Consider the following 19,894-nt stretch of genomic DNA (forward strand, 5'->3'; position numbering starts at 1 on the left):
TATTTTCCCCTTTCTCTCACTTTATAACATCCATCGCTACTTTAATGTACACATCACATAACACATAAAGCTTTTAGCGAGCCCTGATCATTTGTCACCAGAACAGTGTACCATTCAATGTTTTCTCCACCTGTAATCTTCATTAATCTTCTAAATTAAGATTTAGAACATGTGCGTGTGTGTGTGTGTGTGTGTGTGCGTGCATGTGCGTGTGTGTGTACGTGTGCATATGTGTGTGTGTGTTAAAGACACTTACAGAAATACAAATATCTATCCATCCATCTATCTATCTGCGTGTGTGTGTGTGTATGTATATATATGCGAATTGTGACTCAAATATAAAATATTTACTAACAGCATAAGTAATTTGTATTGGACGAAACTGGAGGGAAGTTCCATGGAAGCAATGAGGAAGTAATTCAAATGACGGTCTCCAGACAAACTACTGGAGGTCAAGTAGAGTCCGAAATATGTCACACTGGTAATCAGCCTGAAACAAAGGAAACAAAACAAGACATTTGGCTTTTGTTCTTTCTTAAAAGTATTATTACACATAGTGTTCAGTTTTTTGTTTTAAATTATCAAATATAACTATTGTTGTCTTATATGTGTCTGTGGCGCAGACGTGGCTGTTTAGTAAGAAGTTTGCTTCACAACCACATGATTCCAGGTTCAATCCCACTGCGTGGCACCTTGAGAAGGTGTCTTCTGCTATAGCCTCGGGCTGACCAAAGCCTTGTGAGTAGATGTGGTAGACGGAAACTGAAAAAGCCCGTCGTATATACATATATGTATATATATCAGCGTGTGAGTCTGTGTTCGTCCCCATCCACCCACCACTCGACCACTGGTGTTGGTGTGTTTACGTCTCAGTAACCTTGCGGTTCGGCATTACAAAAATAAGAACTGGGCTCAATTCATTCGAATAAAATTTCAAGGCCATGACCCAGCATGGCCACAGTCCGATGACTGAAATAAGTAAAAGGTTAAAAATAAATTATGCATCTACCACGAGTCCTGGGTTTCTAAGACGTTGCTGTTAACCTTCTGAAATTAACAGTGAGGTTTGTGGAAGTCTTAGTCGAACGCCGGTGAGTGTGAACATGGTGTGCTGCATGAACAGCTAAGAGCAATAATACCTGGCTGCAGACCACCAAGTATGTCACCATCGTCTGGGGATTTCGCTCAATGACAGACATGAGCATTCCGCTGGTTTGCTCGCTAAATTTGCCCGATAAAAGGCACCTAACGCCTGCTCGCAGGACGCTGCCGGATCGTGTGGCTGGGGTTTTAGTAAATATAAAGAATGTTTTACAAGAGCTATATATTTCCAATATCTGGTTTTGTCTTCACAATCCTGCGTCTGCCATGACCAAATATAAGGAATTTTGCTTAATTAAAGGATAGCTTTATGAGTATAAAAGATGCAAACATTAAATGAAAGATTCAATGTGTTATTTTTAATCTTAAAAGCAATGACTCTGATATTTTGCTCGTTGTTGGCCTCGTTAGTCTTTCGACGCTTACTACTTGCAAAACTTAGAAGTCACTATCAATAAAATTATTAATAGTATATTTTGCATTGTAATTTGTAAATTATATATTATGATAATAGGTTTACTGCATTTGTTAAGTTGGCGAATAACAAATATGGTAATGGATTGCCTGTAATTCAGTACAAAGAAATTCATTCGATGTCCATCTGTTTGTTATGATGCCTAGCTTATTCGCTGATATACCTGTATGTATATATGTACTCATACATGCATGCGTAAATATACATGAATAAATGCATTCAAGAACTTTACATCTTAATTCAAAAGTAAAACATTAATTGCAAAAGTGCTCAATAAGAAATTCAAAATAAAATAGAGCTGTGGCTTACTCTGGATAAAAAAACAGAACGGAAAGCAAAGAATATAGCACAAGGTAGACTTATACATATTACCTACACTGATTCCAGCTACAATATACTTAAAAGGAACTGATCAACATGAAATTATAAAAGAAGTCCCACGCAAAACCGCGTGGTTGAGCATAGATCTTTTTAACAACACAGACACGTCGGTGTCTAAGTCTCTCTATCATAAATGAGCAGTTCATTTGCGATCACAATATTAAAAGTGTATGGACGGCGGAATTTTCGATAAAGTTCGAAAAGAGTTCTTGCCTATTGCCGGTACTTATTTTAATCACTCCTGAAATGATGAAAGGCAAATTCGACATCGGCGACATTTGAAATCAGGAAAGAATTGTGTCCGGACCGGTAACAGTTCTGCCAGCTCGCCGCCTAAATAAGAGTAATAATTATGATGACGATGATAATGATAATAACAACAATAACATTAACAACAGCGGCAATGCAGCAGTAGTTGCAACGCCAACAAGAACAACAACACTAATAACCATTCTACTATAAGCATAAGGCCTGAAATTTTGAGGGGTGGGGGGTTAGCCGATTAGATCTACCCCAATACGCAACTGCTATTTAATCTATCGACTCCGAAAGGATGAAATGCAAAGTCGACCTCGGGGAAATTTGAACTCAGAACGTAAAGACAGACAAAATGCCGCTAAGCATTTTGCCCGGCGTGCAAACATTTCTGCCAGCTCGACGCCTTAACAACAACACTAATAACAGGAACATGAATAAGAACAACAGCTTCAACAACAATAACAATGGTTTAAAATTTTGGTACAATGGCCAGTAATTTTAGGAGATTACATCGACCCCAGGCCTGAACTGGTACTTGTTTTATTGAGCAAAGTTGACCTCTGCGGGTCTTAAACTCTAAAACTAAAGAGCCGGAGGAAATGTCGCGTTGCATTTTCTCCGACGCGCCTTTGATATTCCCATCTCACTGCCTTAGTTTCTGAATTAGGCACTAGGCCAGTAATGTTAAGGGCAGTGAGTAGGTCGATTCTACGGATTCTGGTATTTCACTGGTATTGCACTGTAGTATTTCACTGGTGTTGCAGTCTAGCTTATTAGATCACCTTTTTGTAATTTCCCGACGTCTGCAGTGGGACTTGAATTCATAACGTAAGGGATCGTAAGTAAAAACAGAATGCTGCATTATGACTTTCGAGTTAAACATTCCATAGTCCATTACACCAATAACAGCAAAATAATTAGCACGTCGGTCAAAATGCTGGGCGGTATTTCGTTCGTCTTTACGTTTTGAGTTCAAATCGTGCCGAGGTCGACTAGGCCTTTCATTATTTCGGGGTCGATGAAATAAGTATCAGTTGAGCATTGGGATCGATGTAATCGACATAGTCTCACCCCACAAATTTCAGGCCTTGAGCCTATAGTAGAAAGAATTATTATTATTATTATTATTATTATTATTATTATTATTATTATTATTATTATTATTATTATTATTATTATTATTATTATCATTGTTAAGGCGGTGAGCTGGCAGAATCGTTAGCACGCCGGGCGAAGTGCTTGACGTTATTTCGTTTGTCGTTACGTTCTGAGTTCAAATTCCGCCGTAGCCAACTTTACCTTTCATCTTTTCGGGATCGATTAAATAAGCATCAGTTACGCACTGGGCCCGGTGAAAACAACGTAATCCCCTTCCCCAAAATTTGAGGTCTTGTGCTTTCAGTAGAATGGATTATTGTTATTATGAAAAATAAGAATTACCATGCAAACATAACAACTAGGGTGATATTTCTAGTTGTACTGTATTTCATCATGGTCAACAATCCAAGCGCAGTTTCTTTAGGATGAACTTCGGCTTCGTCTTCAGGGTTTGTTCCATTTTTGTCAATTAGTTCTTTGGACTGTTCACCTAATTGATGCATTTCCATGGCAGATTCATTAGATTTCAGACATTTAGTCCATGCCGCTTCGAAATCGACTCCGTTAAGTTTTGCTGCGCGTTTCACAATTCTTTCGGCTTCTACAATTTTCCCTTTTGCGAACAACCATCGAATGCTTTCTCTTAAGTACCTGCATAATATGAATATGAATATGTATGTGTGTATGTATGTATGTATGTATGTATGTATGTATGTATGTATGTATGTATGTATGTATGTATGTATGTGCATATATATATATAATGTACATACATATATGCTTACAAGCATACACACACACACACACACACACACACACATATATATATATATATATATATATATATACATATAAATATAGGGATGGTATTATTAAAATACCATCACAAGTGGTAAGCGAATTATTAGCCGAACAGGCAAATTAATAAAATATATACATACAATATTAGATATGTACATTTATACATAAGGGTACAAAATGAGTACCTATATCGCTCATGCTAGAAGGACTTCGGCTGATGAGAAATCACGCGTCTAGGTGGCGCTAAATTTCGAAACCGGTACCGAGTTGACCAGTATGTACTTGTTCTAACTCATTTGAGGTAAGACATTATTATTGTTCACTGATAGTTTTTCCTATCTTGTCTGTAATAGATTTGTGACTTTTCGGTGGCACAGAAGTATTTTTTGATTTCTATCATGAGCGATATAGGTGCTCATTTAGTACCATTATGTATATATATACATATCTAATATTGTATGTATATATTTTATATATATATATAAATACACATACATACATACACATACACACACACATACACACACACACACACACACACAAACACACACACATACATATATATATATATATATATACCCGTATATACAAGTGGATGCTGAAAAGTTCCTGACTTTGAGGGTATCGTGAAAGGGTAGAGCTATAACATTTACAAAGGAGGCTGGACAACTATTCAGAAGATATGCAAAATATGATGGCATACAGTATATCTTTCTCTTTTTCCCGATTTAACGCATAATGGCAGTTCATACAATGGATCTGGCAAAATTAAAGCATGGGCGGTCATGAAGTTCTTCTTTTTGCAAGATATAAGAGCGGTGAAAATCCATGGCGAAATGAAGGAAGTTTTAAAGGATGGCTGTCCATCTCAATCCATCGTGAAAATCTGGTTGTCGAGGTTTCGGACTGATCCTTTTGAGGTCGGAACGACCAACTTCCGTGAGTACGGTGCACGCCATCATTATCTAGGATCACTGGATTTCAGCCAAAGTCATAGCTGAGACTCTGGGGATTTCCCGCGAGAGAGTTGGCTATATCATCCATGAGTTCCGCAAAATGGGTACCGAAATGCCTGAACGCCGATCAGAAGCGCATCCATGTGAGGAAATGAAAGGCTATTTTGGACCGGTTTGCACCATGGATGGAACACTATGTCTCGTTTAGTCACCATAGATGAAATATGCTTTCATTATTATGATCCCAAGACTAAGTAGCAATCAATGGAGTGGCGCCACAGCGATTTACGTCATTCTAAGTAGTTTCGGACCCAGAGGTCAGCTGGAAAGATGATGGTTTCAGTGTTTTGTGATAAAGACGAAGTGCTCTTCATAAAATACTTGCCAAAAGGTTACCTCATTAAAGAAGATTTCTACATGTTTCTATTGAACGAACTGCGTGAAGCTTTGGAGCAGAAACGCCATGGAAAATCAAGTAGTGGTACCCTGCTTCTTGCAGGACAATGCACCAGCACACACAGCACATGAAACTTCACGGAAAATAGACGACTTTGGCTTCAAATTGGTAGACCACCCACCTTACTGTCCTTATTTGGCCCCCACCGTCTATCATCTTTTTCCACAACTGCAAAAACACCTCAAGGGAACGAAATTTCACTCCAATTCGGAAGTGATCGCTGCTTCAGAGGCTTGTTTGGTGGTCCAACCTTTCGATTTTCTTTTCACAAGGCTTGGAAAAACTGAAAGACCGGTGCAATAAGAGTGTGAATCTGAGAAAGGAATATGTTAAATAAAATCATAATTAATTGATCCTCCCATATTTTATTTTACCTAAAGCCAGGAACTTTTCAGTACCTCTTCGGATATGTATACACACACGCACCCCCCACACACGCACGCGTATATATATCTGTGTATATGTATCTATGTATGAAATTAAACGTACATATACATATTAGCGTGTGTAAATGACTGGGAGAAAAATACGTAAAATATATATATCACAAAATATAGGACACTTTGACACCGCAAAAACCATTAAATCTAATTGCAGGAGCACATCACACTTCCAGAAAACCAAACGAGAAAACTATTTATATATACAAGAACGCTCAGTCCTCATCCATAATCAAGAAGTTTGTAAATGATATTTAAGGATATTTGCAATCCCCACCCGCTCTTACTATAGCAATATACTATTAAGAAGCGAGGTTAATGAAAACATTTTACAACAAATAAACTCCTCCCACATAACTACAAAACCAGGATAACAAGCACAATTCTTTCAACCCACTCTACAGCATGAATGAAACTACTAACATGAAGAGAAATCTTCAATGACTATCAAAAATTAATTTCCAATCACACATAAATATCAGAAACTTTTCAAATCCAATAAATTCAAATGATTTAAGTTTGTTCGGACAGCATCCTTTCCTGCAGCATCCACGTCGCAATCTAAGACATAAATCTAGTCGTAATTTTACTGCCTTCAATAGCCAGCTTATAGCTGCGGAAAATTCTAAACTTCCGATTCAAAGGAATTTATCTATTTCCAATGCAGTGGTATACAGTGTATGCTTGACACTCACAGACAGTATTGAGGGAATTCAACGGAATCCATCACGAATGATTTCAATATCAGCTACAACGAACATAATACTCATTCAGATCAATGGATAAAAAGAAATGCATACCTTTGTTTTGCGTATGTTTTGCGATTGCGGAATAGCAGAATTACAACTTTAAACAATGAACAGAACTTTCACGCACTCTATCGGGACACGGTACAGCAAATTGTGCTTTCACTGAAAAATCTCGGGTCTTGAAATAACCACTAAAATCGCTGAGCAGAGTTTCAGAGATCTTCCACGTCTGCCGCAGCCACAAGCTATTTCGTCTGAAATTTTAAAAAACCAAGCGATGCTTCAACAACGTATTAGCCATTATGGCTAATTCAAACTAAAGAACTAAATTTCTCCAAAGAGAGGCCTACTCTTCCTTTCTTTCTTTCTTTCTTTCTTTCCTTCCTTCCTTCCTTCTTTCTTTCTCGTTTAAGAAATAGTTAATGATAGATTCCGTTGTTACACAGTTTCGTGCCGCCTCTAAGACAATACCTACCTGAATAATTAGTGCTGTTAAAACATCTGTGGAATGGATTCTCATTAGCTAAGATCAGTCAGTAATATATTGCATCATGCTCTAGCGAATTCAGTCAGTATTAACAAGTAACTCGTGTAAATTGGTACATAGGAGAATTGCAGATCAAATTAGTTCAGCTGCAGATTATTACCAGTTTCTTCGGGTCATGAATTCCACGCACAGAAGATTTTAACAGATAGTTCTAAATCTTACCCAGTCCCGCTTCAGGAAGCTCTTCATTCATTGCAAACGCACCTCTTTAGCAATCCTGAAACGTCTTGAACACCCAAAGTGCTTTCGAGCCCACTCTCAAATCTAAAGATACGGGCTTTATACTACTATGATGTTTAATAAGCATTTATGTAAAAAAAAAAAAAAAAAAAAAAAAAAATCTTTCGTCATTTTGTCACATTTGGTATTAGAGTTTTCACCACGAAAGCAAATGCAAAAGAAATAAATAAAAGACAAACGAAATGAAAAACGAAGCAGTTTGAAAAATCACAAGAAATTCCTTACCAAAATTCAAATACACATACGATTCCTGGAAGCCCCAAAACGGCACACAGCCATCTCCATTCTGAATGTCTCATGACATAGGCAACCAACGCAAGGATCATAACACATATACTCCACCAAACCCCCAGTATGCATGAAATCAGTGTCCGTTTGTCAGCAGAAAACATCTCCAATATCATGGTATAACCAGGAATAGCGGAACCCTGTAGGGAGATATATTTAAGTTCACGGTTATGATAAAAGTTTTATGGACTCAGCATGTATGTGATGAGTACTAAAGATCAGTAAGCTATCTAATACATTAATCTACTTTAACATCTTGTAGATTTCATAATAATCATTTCTACTGTTGGCATAAGGCCTCAAAATTTTGGGGAGGGGACTAGTCGATTACTTCGACCCGAGTACTCATTTTATCGACCACAAAAGAATGAAAGGCAAAGTCGACCTCGGCGGAATTTGAACTCAGAATGTCAAGACGTGCGAACGATTCTGGCAGCTCACCGCGTTTGTAGCCTTCATAATAATAATAATAATAATAATAATAATAATAATAATAATAATAATAATAATAATAATATAATAATAATAATAATAATAATAATAATAATAATAATAATAATAATAATAATAATAATAATAATAATAATAATAATGATAATAATAACAATAGGAAGGAATGTTATAGGAGAGTTCGTGCAGTCCTGAAATCTGAACTAAATGCACGTAACAAGGTGTTAGCTATAAATTCCTTAGCAGTTCCAGTTGTTACTTATAGCTACAATGTGTTGAACTGGAATATGAGTGAAGTAAAGAATATAGATAGAAAAATACGCAAGCTGCTGAGTTGTAATAGGATGCACCACCCAAAGGCAGACGTAGATCGCCTTTACCTTCCCAGAGCCCAAGGAGGTCGAGGCCTGATCCAATTTGAACTAGCTTACAAAACAACCACAATTGGACTGGCCAAATATCTCGAAATATCGAATGACTGGATGCTAAAGCTCGTGGAAAATCACGAGAGACGAAAGAAGCTTCATTCTATCATCAAGGAAAGCAAAAAAATTGCTATTGATCTCGTGCAGGATACCCAAACTGAACAACCCGAGGGGAGTACGGCAACTATTGTTGCAAAGAAGGTGAAAATGACGGCAATGAAAAAAGCGCACGAGCAATTGGCTGATAGGTAGGAGGAGAAACCTCTGCACGGCAAATATGTGACCCGCAGCAAACAAGCTGATGTTGACCAGAAGCAAACCCATCAGTGGCTGCGGAGCTCAGGGCTAAAAGCAGAAAGCGAAGGTTTCATCCTGGCTGCTCAAGACCAAAGCCTATTAACCCGGAACTACCAGGCCAACGTGATGAAAAATGGAGCAGACCCAAAATGCCGATTCTGCAACGACATGATTGAAACAGTGGACCACCTAATCTCTGGATGTAAAGTCTTAGCACCAGTGGAGTATAAATTAAGACATGACAGAGTTGGCCAATATCTACACTGGCTAATAAGTCGGCATTACAATATCAAAACTGCCGACAAGTGGTATAATCACCACCCTGAGGCTGTAACTGAAGGAGAAAATGTAACCATTCTGTGGGACTTTCCAGTACATACAGACCGAACCATCAAGGCCAATAAACCAGATATTGTTGTGAAAGACCAAAACAATAAAGTTTGCTTATTGATCGACATGAGCATCCCCTGTGATCATAATATCTCAGCGAAAGAGTTTGACAAGCTCAGAAAATATAAAGACCTACTCATTGAAATTGAGAAAATGTGGCATCTCAAGGCGGTTACAATACCAGTGATCATAGGAGCACTAGGAATGATCAAGAAGGGAACCGAAAATTATATGAGAATGATCCCTGGCTTACCATCCCTGCAAGAAGTGCAAAAGATTGTCTTAACTGGTACATCACACGTATTGAGAAGAGCATTGTCGATGTGAGAACTGTTGCTGCTCATGTATTTTAATTTAACTTTAAAAAAAAAAAACAAAAAAAAACCAACTACTGAGTTTGGTTTAATGGCCTACCAATATACACTATGAGTTTCTTTGCCCTAGGAGTCGGGAAGACACTCGGCAAGAAACGGAAGAAAATTTGAAAGAAGAGAAAAAAAAAAAAAAAACAATAATAATAATAATAATAATAATAATAATAATAATAATAATAATAATAATAATATTAATAATAATAATAATAATAATAATAATGCCCTGATACAGTACCAGATAGTGGCTCTCATGTCTTCTGATCTTAACTAATTGGAAGTGTTATCATGTACATTGTATTGTCTTGGTATAAAAGATGGGCTACAGCAAATATTCTGCTCAATACCACAGATTTGCTTGTCAGTTGTTTGACCATAACCAGTTGACCATGTCCCTTAGTGGCTGACGATATGAGCATCTCTGATCATGAGCAGAAGTAGTGGGGGAGCATCATAGCCGTGTGTTGAAAGGAATTCTTAGAGGTTTGGATAATTCACCTCTGGAAATATGGGTGGTTCGTTCAACATCCTTAAACAATCTTTATTCAAGGACCTTTGAGCGGGATTGGCAACTCGACCAGAAGAAAATTCTAACTGAACCCCACCTGCTAGATCATGCGCTGTTTATCTTGATATGAGATCACCATGTCACGCACACATGGTTGTGCTGCATGTGCCTAGTGTACCTTTATCAGACGGGTAGTCATGATGGGTATACCGGGCTTCGTATATTTTACCCCAGGGTCACTTTGATGGCATGCACTGCTCTCTCACTCAATAATAATAATAACAATAACAATAACAATAACAATAACAATAACAACAACAACAACAACAACAATAATAATAATAATAATAATAATAATAATAATAATAATAATAATAATAATAATAATAATAATAATAATAATAATGCCCTGATGCAGTACCAAACTGGCTCGCGTGGCTTCTGATCTTAACTGATTGGAAGTGTTATCATATACATTGTTTTGTCTTGGTATAAAAGATGGGCTACAGCAAATATTCTGCTCAATACCACAGATTTGCTTGTCAGTTATTTGACCATAACCAGTTGAGCATGTCCCTTAGTGGCTGACAATATGTGCATCTCTGATCACGAGCAGAAGCAGTGGGGGAGCATCATAGCCATGTGTTGAGAGGGTTTCTTTGTGGTTTGAATAATTCACCTCTGGAAACATGGGTGTTTCGTTCAACATCCTTAAACGACCCTTATTCATAGACCTTTTGAGCGGGATGGGTTACTCGACCAGAAGAAAATTCTAACTAGGCCCCCACCTGCAAGGTCATGTGCTGTTTATCTTGATATGAGATCATTATGTCGCGTAAATATTGTTGTGATGCATGTGCCTAGTGTACCCTTATCAGACGGGTAGTCGTGATGGGTGTACTGGGCTTTATATATTTTACCCCAGTGTCACTTTGATGGTACTCACTGCTCTCTCTCACTCAATAGTAGTAATGATTCTTTATAATTTTTGCACAGGGCCACCAATGTTAAGGTGAGAAAGAAGTCGATCATCTCGATAACAATACTTGGCAGGTACTTTTTTTATCATCCCTGAAAGGATGAAAGGCAAATTCAACATCAGCGATTGAACTCAGAAAGTAAAGCCAGAAGAAATGCTGCTAAGAATTTTGTCCGGCTTGCTAACAATTCTGCCAGCTCGCCACCTTTTACATATGATAATAATCCTTTCTCCTAAAGGCACAAGGCCAGGAATTTTGGTGGAGGGAGCTACTCGATTTCTCTGAGTCTGGGCTCAATGGATACTAATTTTATCGACCTTGAACTAAGAAAAGGCGGAATTTGAACTACGAACGTAAAGCGAGAAGAACTGCTGTGAAGCATTTTGGACTAACGATTCTGCCAGATCATTCATTTTTCATAATAATAATAATGGTTTCAAATTTTGGCTCAAGGACCGTAAGTTCTGTGGAGAGAGTAAATCAACCCAATGCTTATTTTATTCTATCGTTCTCCAAAGAATGAAAAGCAATGTCAAACCTCGGCGGATTTTGAACTCAGAACGTAAAGAAATGTCGCTTAGCATTTTGGTCGATATTACCCACTCGTGTACACACACGCCCAGAGTCGCATATCTACATATGTATGTACGTATGTACGTACGTACGTACGTATGTATGTATGTATGTATGTATGTATGTATGTATGTATGTATGTATGTATGTATGTACCCACACATGTCTGCTCGCATAGGTGCACCATATTCTATACACACGCAGACAAGGGTCGATTTGTATGAAAAAGAAAGTGAACAAAATAATACGACCGCTTGCTTATCGATAAATTTGTAAGTTCGATTTTTTTCATTTTTTTACTTTATCGTTAAGTATCTCCATTATAGGTATGTATACTCCAATGAAATTAAGAAATCAAGTCGTAAATAAACGAAGCCCTCGAATCCATCACTGTACACACACACACACACACACACACACACACACACACAAACACACACACATACACACACACACACACACACACACACACACACACACACACACGGTCGCAAGCCTATGTATGTATTAATGTATGTACTCACACGTCTCTACGCGCATATGTACATCATGAGCTATATACACGCAGACAAATGTAGATGTATATGAAAAAGAAAGTGAACAAAATAATATGACCACTTGCTTATCGGGAAATTTGTAAGTTAGATTTTAAAAAATCTTTTAAAAATAATCAGTATAAATGTTCAACATTTCGAGCCCTCACCTAATGAGTATTTTTGCCAAATGCGATGAAAATCCGTGTAGCCGTTTTCCAATAATTTTGCAAACACACAGACAATCATACAAAGACGAGTGATTACAATACCCTGCTTTCGCTTACTCGCGTATAGTGATGATTTCTTTCATTCACCACAAGGGCCCAGGACATAATGAACAATATCAAAGGGCAAGATACAAGAGACAAAACAGGTGAGGTTTACATTGATCAAGGGGAGACACTATAACCTTAAAAGATATAACAAATTGATAAATAAATAGATAATAGAAAAATAAATGTTTAATAAATACAATCACCAGTAGCATGATAGTTCACATAGGTAATTCGGGATAAAGTCCCCCCAAAAATTCCTGATTACCTGGTCATCTCCAAGCAAGGGAAGTGCCATCTGCCTCTGTCAACGCGCTTGATCCAGAACAGCAGCTCAGTTAAGATGCGAACGGCGACCATATCTACTCGCGGTCAAGGAAATGGTGAAGAGGCTGTAGCATCGGCGCATGTCTACGCATCAGCATCCACGACATGCCCAATCTTACAGTTAGCGCCTGACAGTAGAACTCGTACTTTCCACAGGAAGGGAAAGAATATCCGTTCCAATTTGGTCAAATGTGAACTGGGGCAAGTCACGATGGTCATGTGTTAATATATGACGGAGGCGATGTATACATTCGCCACCGCTGTCTGACCTTCTAGAGTTTCTATCGGTCAGTTTCTGGGTGAAATTGGCTACCCTGCTCGTCACCTCGCTCAATTCTTTTCCACCTGGAGATCCGGACTAAACCAGATCACAAAAAATCTATCCAGTCCTTCCGTCCAGCGTCATGGAGCTGCCTCTGCAGGTTCCAAGCTGCAAGCCAACTGACTTGTCTTGGTTAAGTTTTGCTCCTGTGAGAGATTTGCATTCTTTCAGAGCTGTACCGATCAGATTTATGTACCTAGTATTCAACTCTATGATGGTTATGTCATCAACATATGCCGACACAGTTCTCCCACGTCCTAGTTCGCTCGCGATGCCTCTCAACGCCTCCAATTTCTGAAGTAGTGGCTCTAGAATCATTACATACATAACAAACGAGAGGAAGCACTCTTGAAGGACCGAACGCATTATGCTGAACAGTCTCAATAGGTAACCATCCACTGAAACCTTCGAGTTGATGTCATTATATATTGTGGCAATTTAGCCACAGAAAATGGGATTGAAACCGAGAGAATGCCTTCCAAGTATTGGTTGTTGACCCTACTGAAGGCTTTTGAGTGATTCAAATTAATCAGGGCCCCATCAATACCAGCTTCTTTACCCACTCTGTCTATGATGGAATTATGCATGTTTGCGTGTTACCAACCAGTTCTTCGACGACAAGCGCTAACACCTTAATCAAAATTTTGAAATCTATGTTCAACATAGACCTAAAATTTTTTATTTGATCCCCTTTCTCTGGGTTCTTCCTTAGCAGTACCACCACTCTTCGACTCGCAGAACTAGGAATTCTCCCATTGTGCTGCCAGTTGCAGTAGATGTCTGCTAAGAGGCTGCCAAAAACGTCCGACATACGAAAGTAAAGGTCATAGAGCAGATAATCCAAACCAGGCAATTTGTTCCCCATGCAGCTCATCATCGCATCCCGTATTTTCGCGGCTGTTATCGGCTTTTTGCAACACTCAACCCCCACTGCAGAGAGTCGTGGCACGCCGTCGAGTTAGGTACTGAAATCCATCTTGCGTTCCAGACTGCCATTAGTCCTAAACACTTGAGCAAAGTGCTTCCGAAATGTCGCACACATCTGCTTGAGTTTGAGTTTCATGGTCAACCAAAGACCAAATTATGGATTTCTTGTCACGTTGCGCCCCTGAGATACAGGCCATCGAGCGGTTTTCGTCCCCTAGTTTCTTAGAGTAAGCTCCTTATTCCTGACAATGTATCCTTTGTGCTTAGCGATGAAGAATTGGTCCAGAGCTAATCTTACCGTCAGCTTGTCAGTTACGATGCCTTCTACGTTTCTAAATACGCTCTCCTCTATTCTTTTTCTGTCTTTCGCTAATGCTTTACTAAACATAATAGAGTCTACCCTAATTGCCCATTTTCAGGGTTAACCAACATTTACTGTTGATAATTTCCCCAGCCAACGCCTGCTTAACTAATTCTCTAATGCTGTCTCTGTAATCTTGGCACGCTGGGAGTGATGAGTTCAGCGTCTAGTAGCCAGGTTCCTGCCTACGAAATCTATCTAGGTCGATCGCGCATATCACAAATTTGTGGTCTGTGTAGATCTTGAAAAGTGGGCATCTTATGCCATCCTTATCTACTAGCCTACAGAATACCCTGTCTAGATACGACGAAGATGACATGATGCGGATCATTCACACTCTCACTGTCACATTGGGGAAATTTAGTCTGTACCCGTCAGCAGATGAAAATGTCTAAGCAAGTTTGTCGAGCTTTTCCCTGTCCCCTCTTTTAACAGCTCACCTCACATAATCTAAATGTGTATCAAAGATGGCGTTTAAGTCACCCATTAGCAACAATGGTCGAGACGTTTCCAGGAAAATCATTAGTATAAGGAGAGAGTTATAAGTATCTAGGACTATTAGGATCTGACAGAGTTCTAACTATAGAAATGAAAATGAAAATTGAGGAGTACATCAGAAGGGTGAGGAAGCTACTAAAATCAAAGCTAAATGGTCCAAATCTAGTGAAGGCTATAAATACTTGGGCAGTATCTTTACCTAGATACTCAATAATTTTTGTACATTGGACAAAATCTGAATTAGAAAAGCTAGACAGAACTAGGAAGGAATTCGATATGAATGGAAGATTCCAGAGAAGGGTAGAATTAGCAAGATTGTACTTGCCTAAAAAGGAAGGTAGAAGTCAAATATCAGTAGAAGACTGCGTTGAGTTAGCTAGAGTAGATATAGGCTTCTATGTATATAACAGTGAAGAAAGCTTATGAAGAGCTACCCTGATATAGGGAGCCCCCCCCTCCAAAAAAAAACCCCCCAAAATAAACGAAGTTAAAAACCAGAAAAAAGAACTAAAGTCATCTGACTGGCAGGAGAAGGCTGTGAAAGTTAGGTCCCCAAAATCAGTCGGAGCAAATAGTAGTGGTGAGACATGGTTATAGTTGCAGAAAAGAAGGCTGAAAGAGAGACAGAAAATTTTTAGTAGCTGCACAAGATCAAGCATTAAGGATTAATTGGATTAAAACCAAGATGGACAAGAACCAAGTAGATTCTCGGTGTAGGTTATGCAAAACAAAAAGGTAAGTGTTACTCATATATTAATTGAATGTAGCATGCTGACACAGAAAGAATACCAGAAAAGGCATGACAATCAAGAGAGAGAGCAATCCACTGGGAGCTATGTAGAAAGCTAGGATTTATACATACTGATAAATGGTATGGACATGAACCTAGTAAAGTACTAGTAAGTAAGAAATACAAGATGCTACAGGACTTTAACATTCAGACTGACAGAATTATAGAAGCTAGAAGGACTACAAAGTGCCAGATAATTGATTTTATAGTCCCAAATGATGAAAAGAGTAAATATGAGAGGTATAGAAAAAATATCAAATTACCAGGATCTAGCCATTCAATTACAGAGCGCATGGAAAGTACAGGTGAAATGTGTCGCAATAGTTATGGGTGCATTGGGAACTATCCCTAAAGATTTGAACTGATGTATAGAGGAAATATGCATAAAATCCAGTTTAGTACAGCTCCAGAAAACAGTATTATCAGGTGTAGCTAGGAGGGTTCGTGGCATCTCAGATTACTTATTGTAGCCCGATGTTAGAAATTTCTTTTCCAATTTTTCAACAGTCTAATCTGTTATGTGTATATGAACAACAACAACAACAACAGCAATAATAATAATAATAATAATAATAATAATAATAATAATAATAATAATAATAATAATAATAATATACCAATATATTAATTCGGAGAATCCAGAAGCGGTGTCTTGTCAAAAAGTTGACCCTGTACAAACAGTCCCTTCTTCTAACGTCACCGTCACAGAAGCGGCGTATTGTCAAAAAGTTGACTTTGAATAAATGGACCCCTCTGATGTCGCCGTCAATCATTTAATGAAAACAAGCCAAAAATCATGACGGATCGGTCATCGCCCGGGACAACAAGGACCGCGTTACCCAGTAGGGAACCAGACTGGGGTCGAAAAGTTGGCTGCTGGAACAAACCCTCAAAAAGATGATCTACCAGGTGACCAGAACCAGAATACTTCTAACTCTGGACTTGTAGTGACACCACCAAAAACACCACCTAAAGCAAAACGTATAAAATGGACCAGAGAGGACTATAGAAATGTGTTGAAAGCTTTTTATACAGCCCAACTAAACCCAAACAATAACCTCAGTGTACAAACATACATCTCAAGGAGAAATTCAGTAGGCAACGAAGTACGTAGATATATAGACGCAAATAAATTAAATAATGTACGCAGAGATCTAATTAAAAATAAAAGACTAACTGACGCTGAAATTGACCAAATTAGGACATTAATAGCTCATGGTAGACCAAAAGAAAACAGCAACAATGTAGACGAAATAGGTAACACTAGCACAGAAGCCAGTGTACAAGCGATAAATCAACTTCCCAATGGGGAAGTTAAACAAAGAATAGCGAAGAAGAGAGATTTGAAAAAAGAGGAGAACGTAGACCTTCCTCAAGAAAACCAAAATAGATATGGCATAGAATTTGAGGTGAATAATAGAGAAAAGATTACGGAAGCAAAAGTGGACATTATGAGAGAACTCGGCAAGATTGAGCTCACTGACATGGTTAATAGAGAACCGCTACCAAAGTTTTCAAACGGCACAAGGAATAACAACACAGTCATGACATATAACGTTGCCCTAGGATAGATCTTAAGAAATAATGGGAATGATCTGACAACCTTAAATAATCACATCTATTCCACTGCTAAAGCAGTAACTACCCAACCAGGTATTAAGATGACAAAGAAAAAGGCCAGGCATGTCAATGAACCTCCTAAGTGGAAAGTAGCGATACAGAAAGAGATTGAATCTCTGCGGGCGGATGTTTCAGTTCTCGATGAGCTTGCTAGTGGAGTGAATATTAAGCCGAGAAAAGCTAGAAAAATCAATCAAAAATATAAAATCAAAGACCTCATAAACCCCCCTGCAACTAAGGAATTGTTGAAACAACGGATACAGTTGAAAGCCCAACGGCTTAGAAGGTATGACAAAAGAAACAAATTTTATCGACTAAATAAATTTTTAAGACAGATGCAAAGAAATTTTATAGGGAAATTGGCAAAAATAACATACACATAGAAGATCCACCTAAGATTGAGGAAGTGGAGGAGTTCTAGAAGAAGGTATGGAGCAACGAAAAAGAGTTTAATGCTGAGGCTGACTGGATAGAACGCGAGAAAGAGAGACTGGATGAACTTGAAGAACAGAAATGGGAAGCAATAGGAATAGAGGAGCTAAGGTGTGTCCTTAGGAAGGCTCATAAATGGAAAACCCCAGGACTGGATCGGATACCTAACTTCTGGCTGAATTATTTGACAGAGGTACACGAAAATCTCGCTGCATCTCTGTCTGATGTCATTCAGAACCCAGAGCAAATACCTGCTTGGCTGACTGAAGGAACCACCTACCTATTACCTAAAGCTGAAGATACAAAAACCCAAAGAATTACCGGCCAATAACATGTCTCAACACCACCTACAAAATCCTCACATCCATAATAACGGAGAGAATGTACGCTTTCCTTGAACAAAACTCTATCCTTCCACAAGCTCAAAAAGGTTGTAAAAGAAACTCTTATGGGTGCAAAGACCAATTGCTCATAAACAGAATGATTGTAGAGAATTGCCGGAGCAAAAACAAAAACCTAAGTATGGTATGGATAGACTACAGGAAAGCGTAGTAAATGGATACTCAAGGCCCTTGAGATATACAAGATCTCTCCTGTCGTCTCAAAATTCTTACAGAATAGCATGACCATGTGGAACACACGTCTCTTTCTAAGCCATAGTAATGGGATGAGCCAGTCCAACAGCATCAACATCAAATGAGGCATCTTTCAAGGTGACTCCCTGTCTCCATTACTTTTTTGCATGGCACTGATCCCACTCTCAAACGAATTGGATAGTACCAGATATGGGTACAAAGTTTTTAGTAAGTCAATAAACCACCTTTTCTATATGGACGACCTAAAGCTGTTTGCCAGGAATGACCAAGAGCTAGAAGGACTGCTAACAACTGTTAAAGAGTTTAGCAATGATATCGGAATGGATTTTGGCCTTGATAAGTGTGCTAAAGCAACTTTTGTATGAGGCAAGCAGAGGCAAACAGATTTTGTTAAATTAGATATTGACACTACCTATTTCTTTACTACCCACAAGGGGCTAAACACAGAGAGGACAAACAAGGACAGACAAACGGATTAAGTCGATTGTATCGACCCCAGTGCGTAACTGGTACTTATTTAATCGACCCCGAAAGGATGAAAGGCAAAGTCGACCTCGGCGGAATTTGAACTCAGTACGTAACGGCAGACGAAATACGGCTACGCATTTCGCCCGGTGTGCTAACGATTCTGCCAGCTCGCCGCCTTATATTGACACTACCATCAAGGAACTTGACCCACAAGAAAGTTATAAATACCTAGGAATCAACGAAGGAGATGGTATACATCATGCTACTAAGAAGGAAAAAGTAAGAAAGGAATACTATAGGAGAATAAGGCTTGTACTGAAGACTGAACTCAACTCCAAAAATTGCATTGAGGCCATTAACACCCTAGGACTTCCAGTAGTCCAGTACAGTTTTAACATCATTAACTGGAACCTTACGGAACTCCAACGCTTGGACAGGAAGACAAGAAAATTACTGGCATCCAAGAACATGCACCACCCTAAGGCAGATGTAGACCGCCTGTACCTACCTAGAAGCAGCGGGGGAGAGGAATGATGCAATTAGAGCTGTGCTATAAGACCTCCACTGTAGGAATGAACAGGTACCTATCTAGTACAAAGGACTGGATGCTGCGACTTGTGTGCGAACACGAAAGCAGCAAAATGCTGCATTCTATTGTCAAGGAAGCTTATAAGTTCGAAAGGGAACTAGACATTAACCTTGAATCAGATGAAGAGCCGGAAACCACTGCTACCAAGCAAGCAAAGCGAATCAAGCAGACTGCAAAAAAGAACGGGCAGAATCAAATTGAGAGGCGGTGGAGCCAGAAGCCCCTGCATGGACAATATATTCTCCGAAGCCAAAATGCTGATGTAGACCAATCAACAACCCATCAGTGGCTGAAGAGTTCAGGATTGAAAGCAGAGACTGAAGGCTTCATACTGGCAGCACAAGATCAAAGCTTGTTTACCATAAATTACC

At 38.8% G+C, this 19,894-nt stretch overlaps 1 protein-coding gene across 4 annotated transcripts in view; it reads right to left on the bottom strand.

The window, feature by feature from the left end:
- LOC115217630 (organic cation transporter protein-like) overlaps window positions 1–19,894 on the bottom strand; it is a 205,404-nt gene that overhangs the window by 11,588 nt on the left and 173,922 nt on the right. For all 4 annotated transcript variants that reach the window (XM_036507488.1, XM_036507489.1, XM_036507487.1 and 1 more), the window contains exons 4-6: window positions 7,729–7,931; window positions 3,656–3,964; window positions 356–490 (exon numbers count right to left, since the gene is read on the bottom strand). In XM_036507488.1, the coding sequence (XP_036363381.1) occupies window positions 356–490; window positions 3,656–3,964; window positions 7,729–7,931 (647 nt within the window). The remainder of the gene's footprint in view (window positions 1–355; window positions 491–3,655; window positions 3,965–7,728; window positions 7,932–19,894) is intronic.

The sequence above is a fragment of the Octopus sinensis genome, linkage group LG11, assembly GCF_006345805.1.
Source record: "Octopus sinensis linkage group LG11, ASM634580v1, whole genome shotgun sequence".
NCBI lineage: Eukaryota > Metazoa > Mollusca > Cephalopoda > Octopoda > Octopodidae > Octopus > Octopus sinensis.